At 40.0% G+C, this 22,776-nt stretch overlaps 1 protein-coding gene across 1 annotated transcript in view; it reads left to right on the top strand.

Moving 5' to 3' along the window:
- LOC145772768 (uncharacterized) overlaps positions 1 to 22,776 on the top strand; it is a 30,455-nt gene that overhangs the window by 4,014 nt on the left and 3,665 nt on the right. The window contains exons 2-16 of the mRNA XM_082584644.1: positions 1,059 to 1,134; positions 3,221 to 3,267; positions 4,982 to 5,057; positions 11,219 to 11,271; positions 14,295 to 14,379; positions 14,962 to 15,065; positions 15,317 to 15,457; positions 15,903 to 16,034; positions 16,121 to 16,276; positions 19,444 to 19,561; positions 19,994 to 20,121; positions 20,854 to 20,924; positions 21,059 to 21,327; positions 21,453 to 21,565; positions 22,086 to 22,239. Coding sequence (XP_082440770.1) covers positions 1,059 to 1,134; positions 3,221 to 3,267; positions 4,982 to 5,057; positions 11,219 to 11,271; positions 14,295 to 14,379; positions 14,962 to 15,065; positions 15,317 to 15,457; positions 15,903 to 16,034; positions 16,121 to 16,276; positions 19,444 to 19,561; positions 19,994 to 20,121; positions 20,854 to 20,924; positions 21,059 to 21,327; positions 21,453 to 21,565; positions 22,086 to 22,239 — 1,723 coding nt within the window. The remainder of the gene's footprint in view (positions 1 to 1,058; positions 1,135 to 3,220; positions 3,268 to 4,981; positions 5,058 to 11,218; positions 11,272 to 14,294; positions 14,380 to 14,961; positions 15,066 to 15,316; positions 15,458 to 15,902; positions 16,035 to 16,120; positions 16,277 to 19,443; positions 19,562 to 19,993; positions 20,122 to 20,853; positions 20,925 to 21,058; positions 21,328 to 21,452; positions 21,566 to 22,085; positions 22,240 to 22,776) is intronic.

Below are 22,776 nucleotides of genomic sequence, written 5' to 3'. Positions count from 1 at the left end.
GTGATATCTCTTCACTGCTCATTCTTGTCATACTCATTTGGTGCTTAGTTCTCACACTTACAACTAATTGTAACCTGCTTTTACAGTCAGTCAAGATTACATTTCAAGCTTTTCCTAACTCATCAAAAAATTTCATAAAAAAATTGGAAAACTTTTTCATCTTCCCTTTTGACACCTGATCTGGTGCTTGCTTGGTTATGCGGTTTCAATTTATTGATTGATAGAAGCATTTGCGGAATATCTTAAAAGTAAAATTGTGTTTTAGACATTCTTAAAATCTGTACCACACTACCACTACCAATTTATTGTACAAGCAGTAGCGTAGCCATGAATTTTGAAAGGGCGGTTTTGACGACCCAGCGACGGGGTTCTGGGGGGCCTCCCCCAAAAATTTTGAAAAATTACTTTGAATTTGATGCATTCTGAGAGCATTTTCAACAAAAATGTGGTTACAAATATTCCTGTAAAATGGTGGTGTCTGGTGGCATAGCAAAAGGATAAGATCATGTTTTCTTCGGCATTTTTCGGAAATAAAGCTAAGTCTCTATGTTTTGTTGTTGCTAATTCCTGGCTGAGATGTTTGGTTTTGGCAAAACTTGCTCTTTTAATGCAATTTTGTTTAAAATTAGGCAATTTTTTTAGACTGAAAGCATCATTCTCAATATCGTGACGTCACATGCGTGCCAAAGGGGGGTTGTAACCCCCAAACCCCCCCCCCCTTGGCTACGCCACTGTCTACAAGTAACGAGTAACATTTTAAGTAGACATTTAGATGTTGGTACTCCATATTGCACTGCATAGTGCATATTTGTTTAAGGTCATTATGTTGTACTGTTGGTTCCATTTATTGAATGCTGGCATTTGTACAACAATCTCTGCATATAATTTATTAGAATCGATTTTGCTATAATGGTAATGTCAGCTTATTCAAATAGAATTACTTGTTGTCCTATGAAGTCTTTGGATGATCATAATGGTTTTTTTATTTGTTCCATCTGTCCAGTTCTACTCTCAGTGCTATTTCATTAGTTTTTTATATTACTATTTTTTCTTTTCAGATGTTTTCTCCTAAAAGCAGCAAATCAAGCATCAGCACTGGCAACCCTGGTATCGGGTTTCCACCTTTTGCAGCAGGTAATGGCAATAATGTTAACAGGCCATTTCGGTCATAATGCAGGTTTGGTTGGAAGTCGCACAAAATTTCTCTCTCACAATATCAATGTTAAGGAATCCTCTTTTGGTCACAGAAACTTATCACGCTCAAATATTCAGCAACAACATATAAATGTCTGTATTTACTCAATGAAACCACTTGAAACTTTTTTTTTAGAATAGGTGGAAATATATTGCTGCTGAATATTTAGGCCTAGAAACTCTGTCGTAGTAATTTGTGAATTGCAACTCCTGACAAACTGTTTTGTGGTTAAAGCTGATCCCTAAAGATGAAACATTTTTATGTATTTCCGATTTATTTACGTTGTGACTTTTTATTTATTTATTTTATGTTATCAAGAATCGTTTGAAAATGATTAAAATTGGAAATTCGAACAATTTACTTTGTGAAACTTGTTGAAACTCAGACGTTAAAATAGGTAGGTAGGCCTGGTCAATACCTGATTTAACCCCTCAAGAAGTCAGTCGTGTCTGATTCACAAAACGTCAGAATGAAGCAGATTATCACCTTGTAGATTTTGTGATGTGATAGTTATATATGTATTATATAGATAGTTTTGTTGGTGATTTTATGTAATTTCCAATGAAATCTACGCTATCCTTTCAAAGCCTACCAACTTTGGAAATTCACTTTTGTTTTGCCAAGCTTATGTGTTGGGCTAATTAGAGCAACTTTAATTTTTACCTTCAGCGGTTATTCCGCTTAGTTGATCCACAGCTTTTGGTTTCGCACGCTGTGTGGCGAGATGTTGGTGTGGCTGCAGCCTAGGTTAAAGAATGTGCTGCTTTACAAGTGAAAATTGGTGTTTGTTGATTTATTTCTTACGAAACGGTACTGCGATTAGATCTGAGTGGTCCTTCTTTTACCGCCAAAATGCTTTTCACTGAGAGTGTGTATAACATAATGTTTTAGTGCGTATTATATTAACTTAGTGTTTGAAAGTCTTTCTTTGGAATCAAATTAGTAAATCCTTATATATCGGAAGAAATCTTTGAACGTTACGCTATTTTTTAAAAATAAAGTATATATATATGTACCGAAAATACAATTAAAAGATGTTAAATTTCTAAAAGTATCGTACATTTTTTTTACAAAATTGTCGTAAAAGAAACCGGTATGTGAATTTGCTGACATGCCACCAGATTGGTTGTTAGCAATAAGGAGTCTTTGGCTTAGTCATTTCGCTCCGTGTATGAGAATGTGTGTGGAAATCGTGCTAACTTCTTTCCATCAACAATTTCTTATAATTTTGGACAGCTGTGCAAACTAAAACCCGACGCTTGTTGTGTTCAGGCTGTCACTCTCTAAGTTTGTGAGACTCTCCACACAATCCACAAAATATCTAATTTTTACGTTATATTTATGCATTGCGATGCTGTGTAGACGCAAATGTTCATTTTGTCACATGGTTTGTGGTTTCTTTGTGATAGGTCAGGTATAATAACGTCTCCATGAAGCTGATGTTGAATCGTTGTGGTATAATGTTACATTTTTGTGAAGTAGCTGTGATTTGAGTTTACAAATTGAATCTTGGTCACGCACTGTTGATTTATGTGACGTTACAATCCGGAAGTGCTTTGAAATGGCGATAACCAAAAGCGTTCCATCGTCAGAAATCTTGCAATACGTCAACAACGAGGTTTGATCAATGCTTGGGGAAGTGACTTCGAATGAAAGCCAGTCTTGATTGATTGCGATTAGAAGGCTCCGTGAATTCAACTTGCTTCTTCTTCGCCGTGTGAGCCTCTGGGGCAAGGTTCTATCCTTTTACCACCCCAGATTCACGATGCTATCAGACTAAGCTGGGAGGCTACTAGAGAGCAGCCAGTCTTTGGTTTCATCATTCAAGACACGCATACCTTCCATTCCATTAGGTGGCTTGAAGATGGTGCAATCATTGATGACGTGCTCTACTTCTCTGCAGCTCGATAAAATACCAAGATAAAGCAACGTGCGCATAATAGTTTCAATTGCACTTGCATACGACTCGCTGTGCAACATGGGGTTTGAACTGATTGCTTTGTTATCCTTTTTATTTGTTTGCAGATTGGCAGAGTCATTCGGACCCATCCACCAATCATCATCCTCCATATGTAAGTTGTCCAAATGACTAAACTACGCTTGTCCAAATGTTATCACGTCATGATGCGTATTTTGATGAAATAATTTAATGATAGAGCTAATTTAATGAATGATAGAGCAATTTAATGATGTAAAGAAAGTAGGGATATTCTCCTTTGAAAAAAAAACAGCAACATACCTTTGTCACTTATAATGTCTCGTCACATCCTGCTCGAAGCAGGCCGTGATCTCACTAATTAAAGTAATTATGATCTGTATTTTCGCCTTATAGTTCAATATAAAAATAGCCACTGTTACTAACAACACACTGTCGTCAAATAACTTGATTCATGCATTCACCGCTTGTCTAAACTGATAGAAGCTGCCACATATTTATTTAAGCAAAGACTATATATAGCCCACCTTTGGAGACAGCGTTGAGATAAGGCCTGGTCCAGGGCTGCTAGTGACTGAGTAATATCATCATTAGCTGTCCCAGCTCCTGCTGATGTGATCAATCAAACCAATGATGCCGGTCTGGTGCTCCGTTCTTCCATTGATGTTTTTTGTTTGATCAATTTGTTATTTTGTGCCGAACAAGCAATAGATGTGGTCCAAGGTCCTTTGAAGTCAGACTACCTTTAAATTTTCCTTTGGTTTTGCCATTTACTTATTGTCACAACATTCAGGGATTGATGCCTTACAAGTTACAACAAAGGAAATTTATGATCTAAACTTGTTTTAAGTTTTAATTATTTTTGTTTTCGTTCAAATAAATGCTTAAACAATAATTTAAAAAAATCGTGTGATTTAGAAATAAAAAAAATATGTATAATGTATATGGAAATAGAATTTAAAATAAAAAAACATAAAAATAACTATGAGCAATTGAGCATGATACGTCTCTTCTTGTGTAAAAGTGTGAAAAACCGAAGCTTTCGTCAGACGGGACTGACTTCCTCAGATGGATGAATCCAGTAACAACTGTCCGTCTAACAGCAGAGCCATGTTGCTGTAAATTTGTGTAAAATAACTAAACGTGCGAAAATTATTTTGTGGATTGGTGTTTCCAATCTGCCTTCGTCACCCAGCAAGGCATTGTGGGATGGCAGCGTCTTGCGTCGCGACCACATCGACGACGCATCAATTGATGAAACAAAAAATTCACGGGAAGATTGGTGTTTTCTTAAAGTTTTATGTAGGAAACATTAGAACTTCCAGTCGTATTCCATATTATCTCACTCACAGCATTTGATATCAAATAGTGCAGTGGCTCTTATTGGCCCCTGCATACACAAAATCTTCTACAGTGCGCCATTTTGCTACTAAGCAAACACTTTTTACCTGTTTTAGTCCTCTTGTTAAAGTCAGTCATGCTCACTGACGAAATGTTTCGAATTAAACTGTTATTCTGGGATGTAGTTACCAAAATAGCGCAAGGAACTTGTGACACCGCTCAGTTTTGAGAATTAGATGTTGTTTGTTGTACATAACTTCTAAATGTTCGATTGCTAGTCAGCTCATGACATCTTCCTTTCACGATAATTACAGACGACGCACGAGTAACAACGAATAGGCGTCAAATCTGTGTAGTTTGTTGTCCGGTCGTTGCCTAGCGCTATCTGTGTTGTATCGAGCACAATCGCTTTCCCGCTTCTGGGTTCTCCATCAAATAGAAAGTGAAATCGCTCGATGCAGTAACCATGATGTGACCCTTGCAAACTGATGTTATTTGTTTCATTTCAGAGCTACTCCGCCCACCCCAGTCCCAGCCCAATGCGCAGTCCCAATGTTGTTGTTGGCCGCCCTGGTGGGCCAGGCGGTGAGTTCATGTTCTATCGTTGCAAGCTACGTTTTGACATTGCGCTTATACCAATAGCCATTAAGCTGTATTGGAGGTGTGACTAGTCGCAATTTGCAAACAATGTGTTTTTACATCGTTTTAACGTCTAAACATTGACGACGAAACGATGTAAAAGTGGCGTGAGTGCGTGATTTGCACTATATCATTCGTGTACTCAACCACATTTTGAGCTCAAGACAGAACATAGCTCGGTGAAGCAGGAAGCGTGGTTAGACCAGTGCATTGTATGCTTGGTTGCTTTTATTTGAAGCTGATTGGCTGATAAATTGTAGCAGACATTTTGAGATGACATAGAAAATGGCCTGACGGAACTAGAAGTGCAGTTAGAGAGAGAGAAGTTCTTTTATTTGCATCAACAGCACATGTGGAAAAAACAATACAAGATTACAATGTGAACTAGGTTGTTTTAATGTTTGCTGACGATGATGGGAGTGGCAGAAGGACCGAACTGGTCATCAAGTCTGCCACACCCGTGTGGTGTCATAGCTTATTTGACATGGAACGGTGTCGGAGTTGAACGCAAATATATATTGTATACATTACAAAATAAAAAACAATACACACACGAAATTTAACAGTACAATATAAAACAGGAATACAAGAAGCGATGCAGAAATACAAAATGGCATAGGCTATACATACAACACAGCATAGGATACTGGTAAGGAAAAAGCGAATATACAGTAATTAGCGAGATACGGTGAGAATAAGTAAAAACAGTTTGATGGCACTATATCAGTTACTTAATTTATACCCAGACATTAAGTGCAGTTTTAATTTTTTAGAAAACATACTAATTGTTTGAATTTTTCTTAGCTGTTCCGGTAATTTGTTCCAAGTGTTTGTTCCAAGAAATTTAATTGAGCGTTGACCAAGCTTTGTATGCATTCTTGGTTTAAAAAGTATATCTTTCTTAGCACCTCTGGTATTATAGTTATGAGTTTCATTACAAGGACGAAAGTACTCAGAAAAAATTGCTGGTAGATGTCCTTTATTGCTTTTATAAACAAACTTTAGAGCACTTAGAGCAACGTTAGAGCACTAAGTGCTCTAAGTTAGAGCATAAACAAAGCATAAACAAAGTTAGAGCACTTAGAGCAGTGCAGTATGTGCTTGGCTGCATCTTTTGAGGACAGTGGATTTGCAGTTGGAATATCAATAACGTGCAGTTGTCTCTTCCGAAGTGAATTGCGTTAAGTGTATCTAGTTGATGGTGTGATTGGCGTCGTTCATTCTAGGGTTTGAGATGTTTCTATGTTCCGTAACGTTATATGAGCGTCACATTCCGTATGTATATAAAACTATCCAATGTTGTCGAAATATATCTCCTGTTCTAGAGTTAATTAGACCTCGTTGTGCACAAGACCAAAGCATTGTCTTATTGAAGTTTTTGTCTCCTTTTGTGTTAGCATCGGGACAGGCCACAAAGGCACAGCGTGCTTATAAATTTGAATCGTTTGAACCATGGCTTTTGAACCCTTTCCTGCTGGGAATGGATTATTGGGAATTTAAAGCATTCACGCTTTGCAGTAATTTGTTAACTTGCGTTCAGCCAACATGGAAACAGTGATCTTGTGTGCAAAATAAATACGAAAACAGCTTTTTCGTTAACAAAATCTGCATTTCTATGTTAGTTCTTTTCTCTTGTGCAGCGCATCATGATGACCAGTATTACATTGTTACGTCATCGATGGTCATCAGTCGCATATTATTTCAATCGTATGTTGTGAAAAAGTGTGTTTTCACGTTGTGGGCATTGAGACAAAGTTTGCTTGGTTGCTACGTCACCGGGCTTTGTGCTGCATCTCTTGGGTTTGTGACGGTGGGAAAGAGTGCTGAGGATTGTCGCTGCTTCTCTGTGGTCGTTCTCACTACGTTTCGCAAGTGAAATTATTGTCTTGTGAGAAAATGAGATGAAAGTCTATCCGACCTATTCGAAACAAATGTCCACTTCAGCAATGGTTACCACCCAGGAATGAGTCAGGCAACTAGAAATAAGCTTTCTTTAATCCGACGTTACAAAACATTAAATCAATGTGAACCATGGACTCCACCAGCTGTGTGTGATGGGGCAGCGGTCAGCCTACAGGTGAGATAGCCTGTAATTTGCGACCACTCAATTGCTTGCTGCTACCAAACCGCGTCTTGTATTTCACTCCGTCACGGCTCACTTGCCATCAATACGTCACATTGCAAAGATTCCGCTTCAGTTCACGATAAATTGACATGGAGTGAATTGCAGGTTGTGTTTTGCGAAAGATTAAGCCTAAGGTATTTTGCTTTCTTTTTGCTGGGAGGTTCCACATCCACGCTGCTGCAGTCCACGTCACATCCGAACACGACCAATAGATCGACTAGACTTTGGTTCTAGAAGCTTAATTCCAATCTAATCATAGACAAGGAAAGGTACAGAAGATGGTCTGTATTGATAATGATATAGAAGCGAAGCTGGTCGATTTATTGGTGCAAATCAGTCCTTTTTTGCGTTGATTTAACATCTACAGACGTTCAACCAATGTAAAAAGGAACTGGAAGGGTTCCAGCAAGTGGGAAAGGCGCCGAAGAATGAAAGGGAAATGCCAACTCTCAGTGGGGTTCTCGTGTTTAGAAATCTGTATGCGTCTAAATTCTGCTTTTCTTCGAAGTGCCAGCTTTCGAGATAGCACACCCTACTAAGAATTTGCTGGAGTATATATCTACTGAAACAGTCAAGGCAAGTCATCGTCTACTACAACGTTAAGCGCTGCGAAATTTGTCGTAGTGAGGACCGTTGAGACCGACCATATCCTTCCACCACCCCGTTATATTCGTCAGTGTATTGAAACTGTTTAGCAGCATATTTGAGCTTATGTTGAAACAAAGTTGCTTTCAATTTTAAAACAAAACAAACACCAAAATGATATTGCTTTGAACAAAAATTTGTTTGTTTTTAAATGGTGTCGAAAATTTCTTAGTTTCGAACAGCCCTACTAAGCGCCCTCTTCGTGAATAAATGTCGTTCATTTGGTTATTGGTGCAGGTCATGTATTTGCAAAGGTCCTCTGAGGGTGGTCTGATGTGCGATGGACAGTTATTAAAATGTTAGGATTGCTTAGTTGTTTTGTGATTATGACGCAAAACAATCTTGGCGCGATAAGGCTTGTTGCATGCGCTCTCAATTGAAATCACACAAATTAGCTGTAAATTAACGCAAATGAAATAGATTTCAGCTTCCAAACCGTCAAAACAACTTCAATTATTTTTGAAAATGCTCAAAAACGTTTTAAATTAACAAAATTCTGATTGATATTACGTTCGTTGTATGCAAGCTGCAAAGAAATCGTGTTTCTTAGAAATTTCCATCAAAGTTAGACAGAGAACAGATTTTACTTGGTCTGTGATTTTCAAACTGACTCCTCGTTTATGAATCATGAATTTATGATCAATCTTTACAGCAACAACTCCAACAAACAGTGGTTCTCTCACGTACAGAGCTACATTTGTTTTCATACCCACTCTGCTCAGTGCAGTCATACTGATGCAGATTTGGAGTGCATCATATGATGCATGTACTATTGTACTTCTTTATTGTTGACATTTCCACGTCATGCTCTGATTTTCAAGTGAAGTAAACGAAGCGATCACGCTCATAAGGATTACAGTCGACTCCGCTCGGCCAAAAGTGAGCGGAACCAAAGTGTCCGAATTAAGCGGAATCGACTCATTCGACTGTATTATATATTTTTTCATGAAGCATGCTCGCTATTGAGTTGCCAACGTTTTGTTGCCACCATGGCTGCCCGAAGATGTAACCGATCTACCAAGATAGGCATGGTGTGACGTAGTAGTTTCACAGTTACTGGAATTGCGTCAGCTGGATGCTCTCAAGATGAAAGCATGCATTTCAAAATGAAGACTTTTTTATTTTCAGGCCATGAAAATGATCGTATTAATTTTTCATGCTGGACAGTGGAGCCACTTGCCAAAATCCTTCAAGTACTGAGTTGATACTTTGTTATCTTACGGAAGTCCCCAGCTCTCTACCCACATACCTGCTTAGTCATGCCAGGTCACACTTCAGCATAGCAAGCCAGTCTTTTTTGCATTGATTCAACGTCTGCAGATTTCGAGTCAATGCAAAAAGAACTGATTTGCGAGATAGACTAATATCTCGTTGCTAGTGGTTCGCTGCCACGCCCTGCAAACGCCCACACAGCCCACCATAGTCATCACCAAATCATTTTGACACCACACTCATCAATGAACATGAAACCTACTTGTGAGTTGCAACTATGCGGTTATTTTCAAATATGATTTAGTTAGTATGATATGTTTATTCTGCTCTGTGCCTGCTCCCGTGCGATGATGTCAACTTTTGTGAGCTGTCATTATACTGATCGCTTTAGAATGCTGCTGCCGCTACTGCGTCGGTTGTTGTCGCCTTCTTCATCCACGTGTGGCCAGCCAGCTGACATAAACAACCCGCACAATACGCAACAATCCTTTCCCATAGTGAAAAGAAACTAAAAGCTGTTTGCCTTTTTACCATTTTACCTTCTCCACGTGCCATGTATAGTTGTAGTCTTTTACTCTGAGGATGCGTTTTGGCGTAGTGTGCGAAACTTTGAAGGTAGTGTGCGACTGTGCGTGTGTTGTTTTTTCAATATATTTTGTGTTTCGCAGAGCATTTACCGCTTCGTTTTTGTCTAAAAAAATGTGACGTGCAAAGACCAACTGTGGCTGAGTTGTAATCTTTCCAGGTATATTGTGTGCTCGCATGATGCAAATTCGTCAGCACTCCCTTGTCGTTGATTATTTGTTCTCGGTCTCACCACGTGGAATGCTAACGTAATTAGTGCGGCACTGGACATTGGTGGAAGTGTAAATAATAATTGGTCGGCATGGAGTTGTTGTTGGAACATTTGCAACTGGAAACTTTATTCGTCGCTTTCTGTTTAGTTGCCTCCACTATTTCTACGTTAAACTTTGAATTTGAAGCGTTAAAGTACGTAACTTGTTTGAAATACTCACGAAAAACTTCATCAATCAATCATTGACTTCACAATTTGTCACAAGAGATTTCGCCGACAAAGCTTTCTTTTTGGCGTCGCCGAACGTAGAAGCAACGTCATAACCGCTTTTCTTGTTGACCGGCGAGTTGTTCACGAACTTTTGTTGTCACGTATGTGGCACGTCATATTGCGTTGCATTGATGTGCTCCATTATCAGGTTGGCGCCTCCGTTTCTGTCGCGTTTTTCTTCCACTGACCGAGTGATTCATCATTTCTTTCCTTGTTTAGTTTTTTGTTCACTCTCTGTGTGTGGAACAAGGCCGAGTCGTGCCTCACTGGCTTTGTTGTTATTCGAGGTTGATGATGTTGGGTGACTTGCCATGTTCTCGGTTTGCAGACCCATTGAAAGATAAGAAGATATAATTTAGTAAACTTTGTACGTAACTTGAATAAGTTGAACTTCTAGCACTTCATGTAGAACATGGTTAAAGATTTGTTAGATGCCTGTATGGCAGTGTTCTACATTCTACAGTGTATATAAATTTGAAGTGGAAATAGTTGAGTTATTGTTGTGAGGCTATACAGCATCACCGTGTATGATAACATGAAGTCTTCACTGAATGATTTAATTAACTATCTTGCACAAAATGGAAGATAAAAGATATTGTACGTTCTTTCATATGAGACAAACTTCAGGTCAGGTAGTGCAAGTCAGGCAGAGGTAGATTTGTCTAGTACTACCATAGATAAACACAAATCATGTATACTCAAGGTTTTAACGTCTGAAGATGTTTGATAAATGCTTACACACCAACTTTAGCCAGGTAGATTTCAACCAAGTTGTTGTTTTTACATTGTTTTGGTGTTGTTCTGCGTCGTAATAATGTAAGTAGGACAAAATTACCAACCATGGTCGATTGGTCGTGTGTCACCCCACAATGCTAGGTTTGAACTCCCTCTTTATGATCAGTTTGAATGGGACCTCAAACTTTATTGATTTTAAGGAGTTCCCACTGGTTAAAAGTTCTGTTTCGGAATTAATGGAAATATTGTTGTGATTAATTCATGTGGCGTTGAAGATGCAACTGTCTGACATTAACCCATCAACCTCTTTATTTGGGTTAACAGGGAAGCCAATTGGGAACAACGGACAGTACTCTTACAACGGGAGAGAGTCATCGGTGAGTTGAATAGCCACTTTTTTATTTATTAAATAATTCTGGATGTCAAAATTCTACATTGCCATGAACTGAATATTATTGAAAATGTATCGCCTTTGTTAGGATTTTTTTTTTATTGGATATTCATTTTTTGTTGGGTCGTTTGGTATTTTACTTTTTGGTTATTGATAATTAATTTACCTGGTTTATTAGTGGTTAGCTGGTTTAGTGATTGATCGGCTTTGATCTTTCTCACAATCGACAAACTCTTTTCCTTTTTTGGGTTTCCTGGTTACCAAATAGCTTTGGCAGCCTTTCTTAGTTTTGACGCAAGGTGCAATCATTCAACATGCATCAAAATTGTTTCAACGTAAAACGGCGATGTTTTTGTGCCTAGTGAGAAAAAGGAGCTTCGGAAAGGTCACGGTTAAGTGGTTTCATTGTGACGTCATCGAACAATGGTGTGTTTCGACCGCGGCGCGTGCGAGTGGTAGAAGACAACATGAAATATTTCGACAATGGGGACGAACTGAATTACAGTGACACGCTCGCGTCTGGCGCGGTGTTGCCTGCGCTTTATATTCGACGCAAAGGTCGGTCCAACTTCGCACTGTCAGCGGAAACCGAATGACCAAGCCAATGTCATCCACAAAGCGATGTCTGGACGCTATCATTATCCTTCATAATGTTGTTTATTGCTTCACGCGATGCTTCGCGACCTCGTCACTGAAACATCTCGATTCTTGTTCTTTTTTATCCTATTTTTAGAGCCCAAATTTTGTATGAAATATTCAGCGATCTATCAGTTTTTTTGTTTTTTTTTGTAGAGACAGTTGAAATACCAAAAAATAATTAACATATTTTTTGCTTTTATCGATTTGACGAAAAGTGACGAAACAATCGTCTGTCGAAGTGAGTTGAAGGTTTCACGGAATACTCAGACAGCAAAATCCGTCATTTTTACATTGATTCGACGTGTGCAGACCATTCGATCTACTGTAAATTCGTTAACCTAATTTATGGATTGCTCTTTTCAAATTTTGATTTGTCACAAAATACGTTTCGTATATTTCGCACGTGATTGTTTGTCGCTGGTTCACCGAACCGCGCATGACGACGCCGACTTCCAGATGGCGTTTGTTCGCTAACAAAGAGAAACAAAAGATGATTGCAATTTGTTTTTTCATTGCTCTGGTGGGAGGTTTATGTGTCCCGCTGTGTCGAACGCCGCTCTCGCAGTTATGAGTCACCCAGTAAGAGCGTTTGCCTCTGACGCATATACCGAATCAAAAACTTATGCATAACTTTTGATTCTATTTGAATAAGATATTGAAGAAGCCGGCGAAAGCTGCATCTATAAATTATACAAGTTTCTGAACCTGACTGATTTTGTTTACTTATCAAGAAATTTTGCTTACAAACCTTCAAGTTCATTTCTATTGTTCTGAGACTGATGTTTTAAAAATATATTACTTAGTTTTCTCACTAAAACAGAATTATATTTGTACACTTATAAAAGAAAACAAAGATCATGGTATCTGAGGCAGTCGTTTTAACATCTCTCCTAGATGGATCAGAAGCGTTGCCTCAGATTTATTCTGAACATTCACTGTAGCAATATGTCCCAGACACTGAAGTCTTTCGACAGGCATCCATCTCTAGCATTGAATCATCTCTGTTAAAAAGACAACTACTTTGAGTCGGCCATGTTTCCAGGATGGACAATCACAGACTCCCCAAGATCACCTTATTTAGAGAGTTTTCCGTAGGCCACCGCAATGTTCGTCAACACTCTACATTCTAAATAGTCACTGAAGTTATGCAACTTAAACACTCGACATTGGATAAATGTTGCAGAAGATAGAGATTCGTGGAGGCTCATTGTGCATGAGGGGTCGTCTCCAAGTATGAGGAAACGCAACACAACCGTCACAACATCATCACCGGTAGCAGGCTTTACATGTTGTCGTTGCAGTCGCGCCTGCCAGTCACGCATTGGACTTTTTAGACATAGGAAGGCTTCAACTACTATGGAATGTCATAGTTTTCCTCATTTGTAAATGCAGTGCTGCGTTTCTTGGGCTACTTCAAGCTGTGGTTACTTGTGTGTACAACTTTTGCGTCGTAGAAGCGTTTGAGTTCCATTGTGTGAGTTGTATTGTCGACAGCCTACGACAGGTGATGTTGAGAAAGAGCTGTGACATTTATGGAGGCGTGAGCACTGAACAATCTCCATTCTCTGTGGTTATGACATACAGCCTTAAATCTCAAACAAACAAAACACTTTGTTTTATCCTAAAGTACAATTGTACGACTACATACCTCTCGTAATTTCTCACGATGCTGCAGCCGATGGGCGGTACAATAATTAATGTGAGCTTTTATTTTTCATTGCGATCGCCTGATCGAGCCTTGTATGGCAGCCCTGTTGGCTTAACAAGTTACAGCCACCGAAAAAATGACGTAAACGTTTTGATGAGTTGCCAAATTTTCTGAACTTTTTCGATGTATCGCTGTCCTCAAGTTCATTCCACTTCACTCGTCATCATCATTCGCATTCAATTCGTGGAATACGTTGGTACGGCGTTGTTGTCTATTGTTGCCAAAGCCACTGACCGCCATGTTATCAATAGTGTTCCTGTAAGCCGGCTGGATAGAAGCCCACTTCGAATTCTTTCATCGTCGCTTAAATGTACATGTTGTGTCAAAACCTTTTGTTTGTTAATGGGCCCGACCACTATTGCTTATTGAGTCCACTAAATATCACACCTTTCACAAAGGAACCACTTTACCACATAATGGCTACGTCTGGACTGCTTTGATGCATGGGTTGTCTTTATCTAGGCATGAATATAAAGTGGGAAATGATCAAAGTGCTGTTCTTCTACTATCGGCGTATTTTTTCACCACAATTTCTCTTTTCTTCACATTGGATCACATTACAGAGCACCTGAATGTATCTGTGTGAGTGTCCATCTCATGCTTGAATGGCCAATAGACCCCACACAATCCCATCGCGCTCACCAGATTCTCGTTTTTTCTAGGCTGGCCTCATGCGCAGACCCAACAGTCTTTCCCCCAACAGCAGCAACAACAACAACATTTCCTACTCGAACAAAGGGATTTCAGGTGAAATATCAAGTAAAGTTGAACTTGTGCTTTCGTCTTTGTATGTTTTGTGTCCTTGATACTTTCACGACCTGATCAATCAGCTGCCATCAATAGTTATGGGGCAGCTATTCTGGGGCAAAGCAACCGACGTAAATTGCCACCCCACCACTATATGTTGTTCTCCCCGTCAACTCTATCCTTTAGCAGTCAGAGGAATAACCCAAAGGTTGAATTAGATATGAGACATCCTGTACTTTTGCACATAATTATATATCTTATGGCGTACAGTAAATAAACAAATTGTTGAATAATGAACTGTTATTTCACGAAAGAGACACTGGCTATTCGGAGATCCCCAGGAAAGCACCACCTCGCAACAAATGCACCTCATTTCTTAACTGTGTAGGCTGCTAAGCATCTTGTTGAAACAGATCTTACCGATTTTTATCCCACCGAGATGGGGTCTGTACAGAAAAAGGGTTGACACGAAATATGTAATTGGGTGGCCAGCTAATTGCCTCTCGTATGTGCAACGGCTACAATCAACTGCTTCATCATTTGCTGTAATTAATTTGTTACATCTTTATTGTGACATCACAGACCCTGGCGGAGTACACCATAGCAACGAATGGCATGGTGATTACCATCCTGGACCGAACCATCTGAGCCAAGCACAATATGGCTCTCACACTGCTGACCAGATGGTAATGCGATGTTTATTGCTATTGTGAAATAATGTTCAGCAACATATGGGAAACGCGCGATACCAACATCCACCAACCAGCTTCTTGTGTAGTTAGTTACAATAAGAGATAGGAGATAATGGAACAATAGGAGATGAGGATCGCTTGCTTTCATGGCTAACTAATGTCGTTTAGAACTTGAAGACAATGCATATTTTCTAACTTCTGTTGTGAAAAGTTGCTCATCAATATTAACGTTTGTATTCGGCCAGCGCGTCCATTCCCCCCACATTTTTCTACAGTTGGATGGTTTTACGGATCCGTACCCCAACCTCACTTCCCCCTATCCTGCGCGTGAAATGGTGAATACCCAACAACCCACCAAGCATAGGAGTGACGGTTTCAATACTAATGTGAGTTGACGTTGTTTCAATGTTGGTGTGCAATGACTGTTTACAAAGGCGAATTGAAATGACCTGTAAGTATCTAAGTAAAGCCTGGAAGGTTTCCTCAAGGTCTGATGTTACCCAGTTAGAATCCCCCCCTCCTATTATAACCGCTTTCACACTTCAATGAAAGCTTTCAAGCAAACAAATAGGTTTGTTGATGAAAGTCGTTGTGGTTCATTTGAAAACAGCAGATGTCAAGGTGTTTAAATCATATTTGTTTTCATTCAATTAACAATCAAAGAATTACTTCCAAGGAATGTTATTAATAATCGGATGTTTTCTAGCAAGTTTCTTGAGTTTATTTTTATGCCAAGCATTAGTGGTTTCTGGAGTCCTGGATTTCTAAAAAGTGTCGTAACAATTACCATCTTGATTGACTATGAAGTTAAAATATTTTATCCATACTTAGATGTATCATGGCAACCAGTCCAGTCACCATGACAACCACTCTGGCCACCATCCTCATCCGTCTATAGCGACACCTAGCGAGAGCAACCAGTGGCGGCCCACCTCCCAGCAAGACCCATACACCATGCAGCAGGTTGGTATGATGATGTCACAAACAGATTGTTGGGGCACAGAGCCCTACAGATGGCCACATGGTTTTAACTTCAGTTGTTAATGCAGAACTTCAACAATGTGACGTCAGCGTTGGAGGAACGCCCCGGGATGGGGGATGTGCAGCCCCCTTTCGGTAGCAACAGCTCAAACCACTCCCACATGTGGCAGAACTCACATAGTCGGGACCCACACTACCCGCCTGCAGGAGGTTCGGCAGCTATGGTTAGTAGCTTGTTTGGAATGTTTTTTATGGACGCCTCCAGCTAACAGCATAAGTCGAACGTGAGCCTTCAAGTTTGTATTACTGTGGTAGTACTGGAAGGTATTCTTTAGGACTTTAGGTATCAGTAATGACAAGTGCGGATAGGAGCAAACAATACAACATCTGCTTGAATGTCATGGCCTGAAAGCAAAATGCTCTGCACAAGACTTGACCGAGTACAACTATAAAACAAGAACTTGTGTGATGTTCTAGGCTACGGCCGTAATACACATGTCAAAGAAAAACTTTAACAAGTCTCCTCCGCTTGTGCACGCCCCGAATGGCTTGTATTGCTTACAAAATGTGTAGTACGTCATGTTGGAAAGACCATAGCGTGAAAGTGATTAGAGGAGTGTAGTGGCTCTTATAGCTTCATATTGGCAATATTATGCTACTTGACAGCGGGAAGAGGTCCAGCTGTAAATACATTTTGACTTATCTTGAAGTTTATAAGTACATAAGCAATAAAATCACCAGTCCGGTTGAGGTGTTTCAGTTTCTTATGTCTTGACAGTAGCCTGTTACTTATTCTTACTTGTAATTTTTATTATATGATGAGTGAAGTTTTAGGTTTTTGTGCAAAGCTTTAGATTTTTACAGTAATCGAAGTGTTTTCTGCTGTGGATAGCTTTAATTTGTTTACTTGCATCTCACTTGCTTTGTGTCAAGTGTAAGCAGCCAAGCTTGTCCGGTATCTTACTTTTTTGTATAAGAAGACAATGCAACCAGTTTTTACAGTTTCGTTGAGGTTGAAAATTTCTTTATAATTTATGTTATAGTAAGAAAATGACGGTTCACTAATAAAAGCTTCACCTACATGTATTGTAAATGAAGATGATATAGTTTTGACTTCGCTTGAGCATGCTGTCAATGCGGGGTCTGTTAAAGCAATTTGTGTGTGTACTGTAGATTATATTTAACATGCTCGCTTTATTACTCTAGCCTAGACTAGAGAAACACAGATCAACTTTTTATACTCTTTGAAGTCAAGCATACCGCTTAGAAATACCAAAACTTTTCAGCATCAGACAAGGACTTAGATCAGTCATAAAGACTCATAGTAATAATTAACCAACTCCCCGGTTACGCCACCCCCCTCCTTGTGATATTCCGGGCGCAAGGGTTGGCGCTTCTATCTAGCTCAGGGGTCGGGAACCTATGGCTCGCGAGCCATATATGGCTCTTTTGACGACGGCATCTGGCCCGCAAAAAGGTCCAATCTTCTAAAGTGAAAACCGCAAAAGTTTTATCTTAACTTTTCGTTACAATTTAGAGCTGAAAATATAAATATGCATCAAATTAATTGTAATTTTTTTTTTTTTTGGTAGGGGAGACCCCCCAAATCCCCCGCTGTTTTTCTCCTCTTGCGAAGACTCGTTCTCAATTGTATTAAGTGTTAAAGCATTACAGTATAACCTATGGCTCTCACGGAATGTATTTCCCAAAATGTAGCTTTAATGGCTCTCACTCAAAAAGGTTCCCGACCACTGGTCTAGCTAATACTTGACTGTAATTTATCAACCGTAGCACATGGTGTTTATATCGTAACAATAGAGTTAATTAAAACATAATCAGCTAATCGTTGACAATGTGGTGCTATGGACTTAACTGGCCGCTGCACCTGCAAGGGGCCACTTTCGGTCCCACTTGTTTGGTGAGTGTTGTTGATCATATTACATCGATATGTAGTCATCTTCATGGTCACGTCTAAGCGATAACAAAAACTTTTAGCTTCACAATCTTCACAAATGTGCCTCTATACCGGGTAGTCTTGCATACCCTACAAGGAGACTTCAAGACAATTCTCTACTTTCATTTCACTGCACTGAAGAGATCCTTAAGATCGAAATATTGTCTTCTGTCCGTAGTTAAAAATGTGTCTTTAAACATTATCTTTTAAAAAATAAAAAGGAGTCAATAATTCATGTAATTTGTTATGTTGTTGAGTAGAAGCTGATTTAATAAAATTAGTGAGGTTGAGGATGTACTCGCTAAAGTTGCTTGGCAATACAATTGCTTATGTGGCCTTTCTAAAATTGACGATGGAAACAAATCGCGTTTTGTTTAAAGTGCAACTTTATGCAACAATTCTGCAATCAACAATCGCATTACGCGTTTTTAAAACACGGATGAACAATAACTGTGATCTTCTGAAAGTAATCCGGCCATTTCGAAGGCTTTTCAAAAATTCACTTGATGCACGAACTTTTCAAAATGCACTTGATGGACGCGCGATCTTTTTTTTGTGTCACATTATTTTAATTTATCGAGATTCATTTCCGCCGCAGCATCCTCTCACATGCTTTTCATGGCAACCACGTCTTTATTGAGACAGTTGTACTTTTTTTTTCAACTTTTTTTCCTTCTGTTTTCATGTGAATCTAGTATTCATAGAAGTTATAAATTGGTATATTTTCTATTAAAGCTTTATGCTAGTATTGCTGGTATTTCACTTGAATATGTCTGCAATTTTACATTTATTCAACATTTACTAATCCATTGATGGTGCATATTAATATTTATTTTGACCATAACTGTTCACTGTTTATAATTCAGAAAATTGGCTTACAAATGTCCGGATAGCCCAGGGCTGCTGCTAAACCGGCAATTAGCGCTCTCGTCTCGTCTGCAGACCTCCAGTAACAACTTGAAAGCATTGTTGATTTTACTTCGATTGGGCGATAATAATCATCGCAGTTACGTTGAAATCGCTGGAACTAAGTTGAGGTGTTGAATTTTTCTACTAATGTTTGGGCTGAAGGGCGACTATGGCATACCACGCTCTCGGGTAGCTGTTCGGACCAGACGAGCGACCAGATGGGGCGGCGCGCTTTGTTCTGGATCGGGCCGGGTCCGACTCCTTGTTAGTTCATTGTACCTTTTATAAGATGCACATTTTTTACTCGATTGCCTGGACACTTTGTCCTGTTGCTGTTGCTCAATGATTGTGATGGAACTTCTGTGGCATTTATATCCTCTTTTGGTGCTTCCCCTCTGCCGTCTCGTTCAGTTGGTTTCACGTCGCGTTTTCCATTAAAGCGTAAACAAGCGAAAACGCGACGTCGGTTCAACGTTACTACAAACCGTATTGTTGTGAATACATTAATAAATTGTTTGTGTTTTGCAGGTCACCCCACCCACTTCCAACATGATACCCCTCTCAGACGGGAGCCAGATACCCCCTAACCCCATGGTGTCGGCCTCTGGAACCCCCGACACTACCCCATCAACACTATTCCAACAAAGTATGTTGCTACTTACGACCGACATTATTACGTCATAAATGCAATTCCTACTACCAGTCGACTATTGCGATTGTATAATTCTAACCCTGTAGTTTTGCTTCCAATCTAAAATAACCTGATAGGGTTCTGTCTCTCCGAACTTGTAGGTTGAAATTTAGCCCCATATGAAACGCTGAAATAAAATGAACACAGTGCTTGTAACAACACACATTACTGTTTATCCTTCCCCAATCCCCAGGTGGCTTCAATCATCATCGCATCAGCAGGGGATACCCTACCAGCCATAGCTTTGGGTGGGATTTATCTTTTTTGCATTTAGTTTTCTGCGTGTCGTCTGGATCTCATTCTGAATGTATGTCGGCTTCTGCATCTTGCTTATACTTTGGCTTTTGTTGACTCATCACTCTCACGCTCGCCATGTCTTCATTCTAGGCGCCAGCTCCCAGAGCACATCCAGTCAATCTGTGAAAGCCAACGCGTCTGCCATGAACAAAGTTAAAAAGGAAAAATATGTTGAAGCAAAAGCTAAAGTCACGAAACTGGCCAAGACGAAGCCGCAGGTAAGCCTGCCCGTTGTGATATCGTTTTTTGTCGTACCTTTGTAGGACGCATTAGACAGATCGATGTGGTGTGTAGGGTGTGAAGGCAATTGCGGCACTTGGAGATGAATCCGGCCACCGTCGGTAACGGGAACATCACCGGATTAAAACTGGACTACTACTACTGCTGCTTTGTCCTGTTGGTAGTTGTTGTAGTTGAAGATTTAGATTAAGTGATCGAGAAGGCAAGGAAGCCAATCTTCGTCCAGGCATGCCTAAGTGTTTTGCAGAAGACACATCCGAATGCTCTTCAGCGGTATCGAACCGACGCCCTTTCGAACATTGAACCAGGACTCTCACTACTCGGCTATGCAGCCGTCGATGACGCGTTAGCATATAATAGGGACTCGTACGCTAGCTTATGCTTCGTGGATGAAGATTAAGCAGACAGAAGGAAAGTTAATGTCCAACTTTAACAAGTGATTAAGTGTCTTGCCAAGACATGGCCTTGTGTCATAGAGAGACATCGAACCGATGACCTTTGCAACTGTATAGAAATTGCGATACGTTGGTTGGTCTGTTTAGGTCTTCAACGTCCCACAGCAACACGATGAATCCAGATTTCTGACAGCTTGTGTGGTGCGTGGCTTTAATGTGGAGCTCTCATTCACACGACTAGAACTGCCCTAAGCTAATAAACCATTCGAAGGCAATTAATTACCGTACACATTATAAATGTTTTATTTTATTTAGAGTCGAAATCCAGTGGGGAAACCCCCTGAAAACAAGCCAACCGACAAAGAAACGAGCTCGAGGAAGCGAAGGTATGTCCATAATTCCTTGGTGCTTGTGACATCATTGCCGTACCATTGTTTGTGACGTCATTGTCGCACCACTGCGACACGGGTGTTCTACATCTCTGTGTGCTTGGAGGGTGTCAATGATGTTTTTGTTTTAGTTTCCCAGTCGCCGCAGCTAAAGATGATGATGATGATGAGGAAGAGGATGATGAAGATCTTCCTGTGGAGGAAAGAGAGAAGAGGGAGAAAGAAAGGCGGATGGCAAACAACGCCCGGGAGAGGCTCAGAGTCCGGGACATCAATGAAGCGTTTAAAGAGCTCGGACGTATGGTGCAGATCCACATGAACCAGGAGAAGCCACAAACTAAGCTCACCATCCTCCATCACGCCGTCCAAGTCATACTCGGACTGGAGCACGAAGTTAGAGGTTGGAAGATCAGATATCTTCATTGTGAATGTATAGCAGAAGTCAATGCTATGATGAGCAAACAACGGTTGGTGGTTTTGCTGAGTTCATCCTTAGAAAACTTTTCTCAAAATGATCTTTTTTAGAACGAAACTTGAACCCAAAATCGGCCTGCATCAAGAAGCGGGAAGAGGCAAAACCATCGGGATCCACCATGCAACCATCTCCTGCATCCGATACTGGAGGAAGATCGTCTATGGTAAGATCTTTTACTTTGTTAAATTATAATTTAATTTGTATTGAATGAGCTTCTGGTCTTCTACTGTTTGAACTTGTTCCATTGGTTGTGATGGCGCCCTTGACCTAAAACTTCGTCTAGTTTTTGGTCCCATAATAGGACTGAAATATTTTGTTCTTGGTTGAGTTGAAAACAACCTCGATTGTGATCGTGATGTAAAATCATACTTTCAATCGTCGTCGTGTGAGCCTCTGGGACCGAGGTTCTATTCTTTTACCACCCGAGATTCACGATGTTACCGGACTAAGCTGGAAGGTTACTAGAGAGCAGCCAGTCTTTGGTTTCATCATTCAAGACACGCAGACCTTCCACTCCATTAGGCGGTTTGGAGATGGTGATGAGACCTTTTGTTTGTTCGTGGCAGTTTAGAAGCAAACTTACATTGCATCTGAGGAATTAATTTGTTTTCTACGTTTTTTTAAATGTGATTTAGTAGCCAATGCATAAAATAAACGTTTTATGTTCATGTCAACGTTTCTAGATCAACAGGCGACCCAGAAGTGGAGACAGCGTGGGAGGGAGCAGCTCCCTCTATCCTCCTCATGGGATGACTCATCCTCCAAATCAAATTGATCCAATGTCCAGATCGCAACATCCATACCAGTCATCAATGAAGCAATACAACAGCCAGCCAGGTAGACAGCCACATTCTGTTTGTTTCAGGCACATTTGAAGCAGGGTACTGAGGCACATGATTGGCACACAAGGTTTTGTAATTAGCAAATTTATGAATCTCGCATTGGTGCCACACACGGCGATGTCTGCAACATTTCTTGACCTTTCTGACGCAAGCAACCTTATAAATGGATCTTGATCGTCTACTCTTCTCGCTATCATTTAGATCCGACTACAAACGTTCATGTTGTTATAATAATGTTCTTTCATGGTGGACATGTGGCTATACTTCCATGTATTTAGTCCATCGCACCACTTCTGGGTAAGAAACGCTTACTTCAAGTAACCTTGAAACTAGGAGTTTGTTAGTGAAGATCCAAACAAGATTTCATAACTTGAGCCGCAGATTCAGCAGACAAAATAGTTTTGTAGGATTTTATTTCTGTTTCTCTTCCGACCATTCAAACCTGCTTAGTTGCTTAACAATGCTTGCATTGTCAAGCCAAACTTTGTGGAGATGATGTTGATTTTTGATGCTATATATATGGAATAATCGT

This window comes from Aplidium turbinatum, chromosome 6 (assembly GCF_918807975.1).
Source record: "Aplidium turbinatum chromosome 6, kaAplTurb1.1, whole genome shotgun sequence".
In the NCBI taxonomy this organism is placed as follows: Eukaryota; Metazoa; Chordata; class Ascidiacea; order Aplousobranchia; family Polyclinidae; genus Aplidium; species Aplidium turbinatum.
This window is presented reverse-complemented; position numbering and strand designations above follow the sequence as displayed.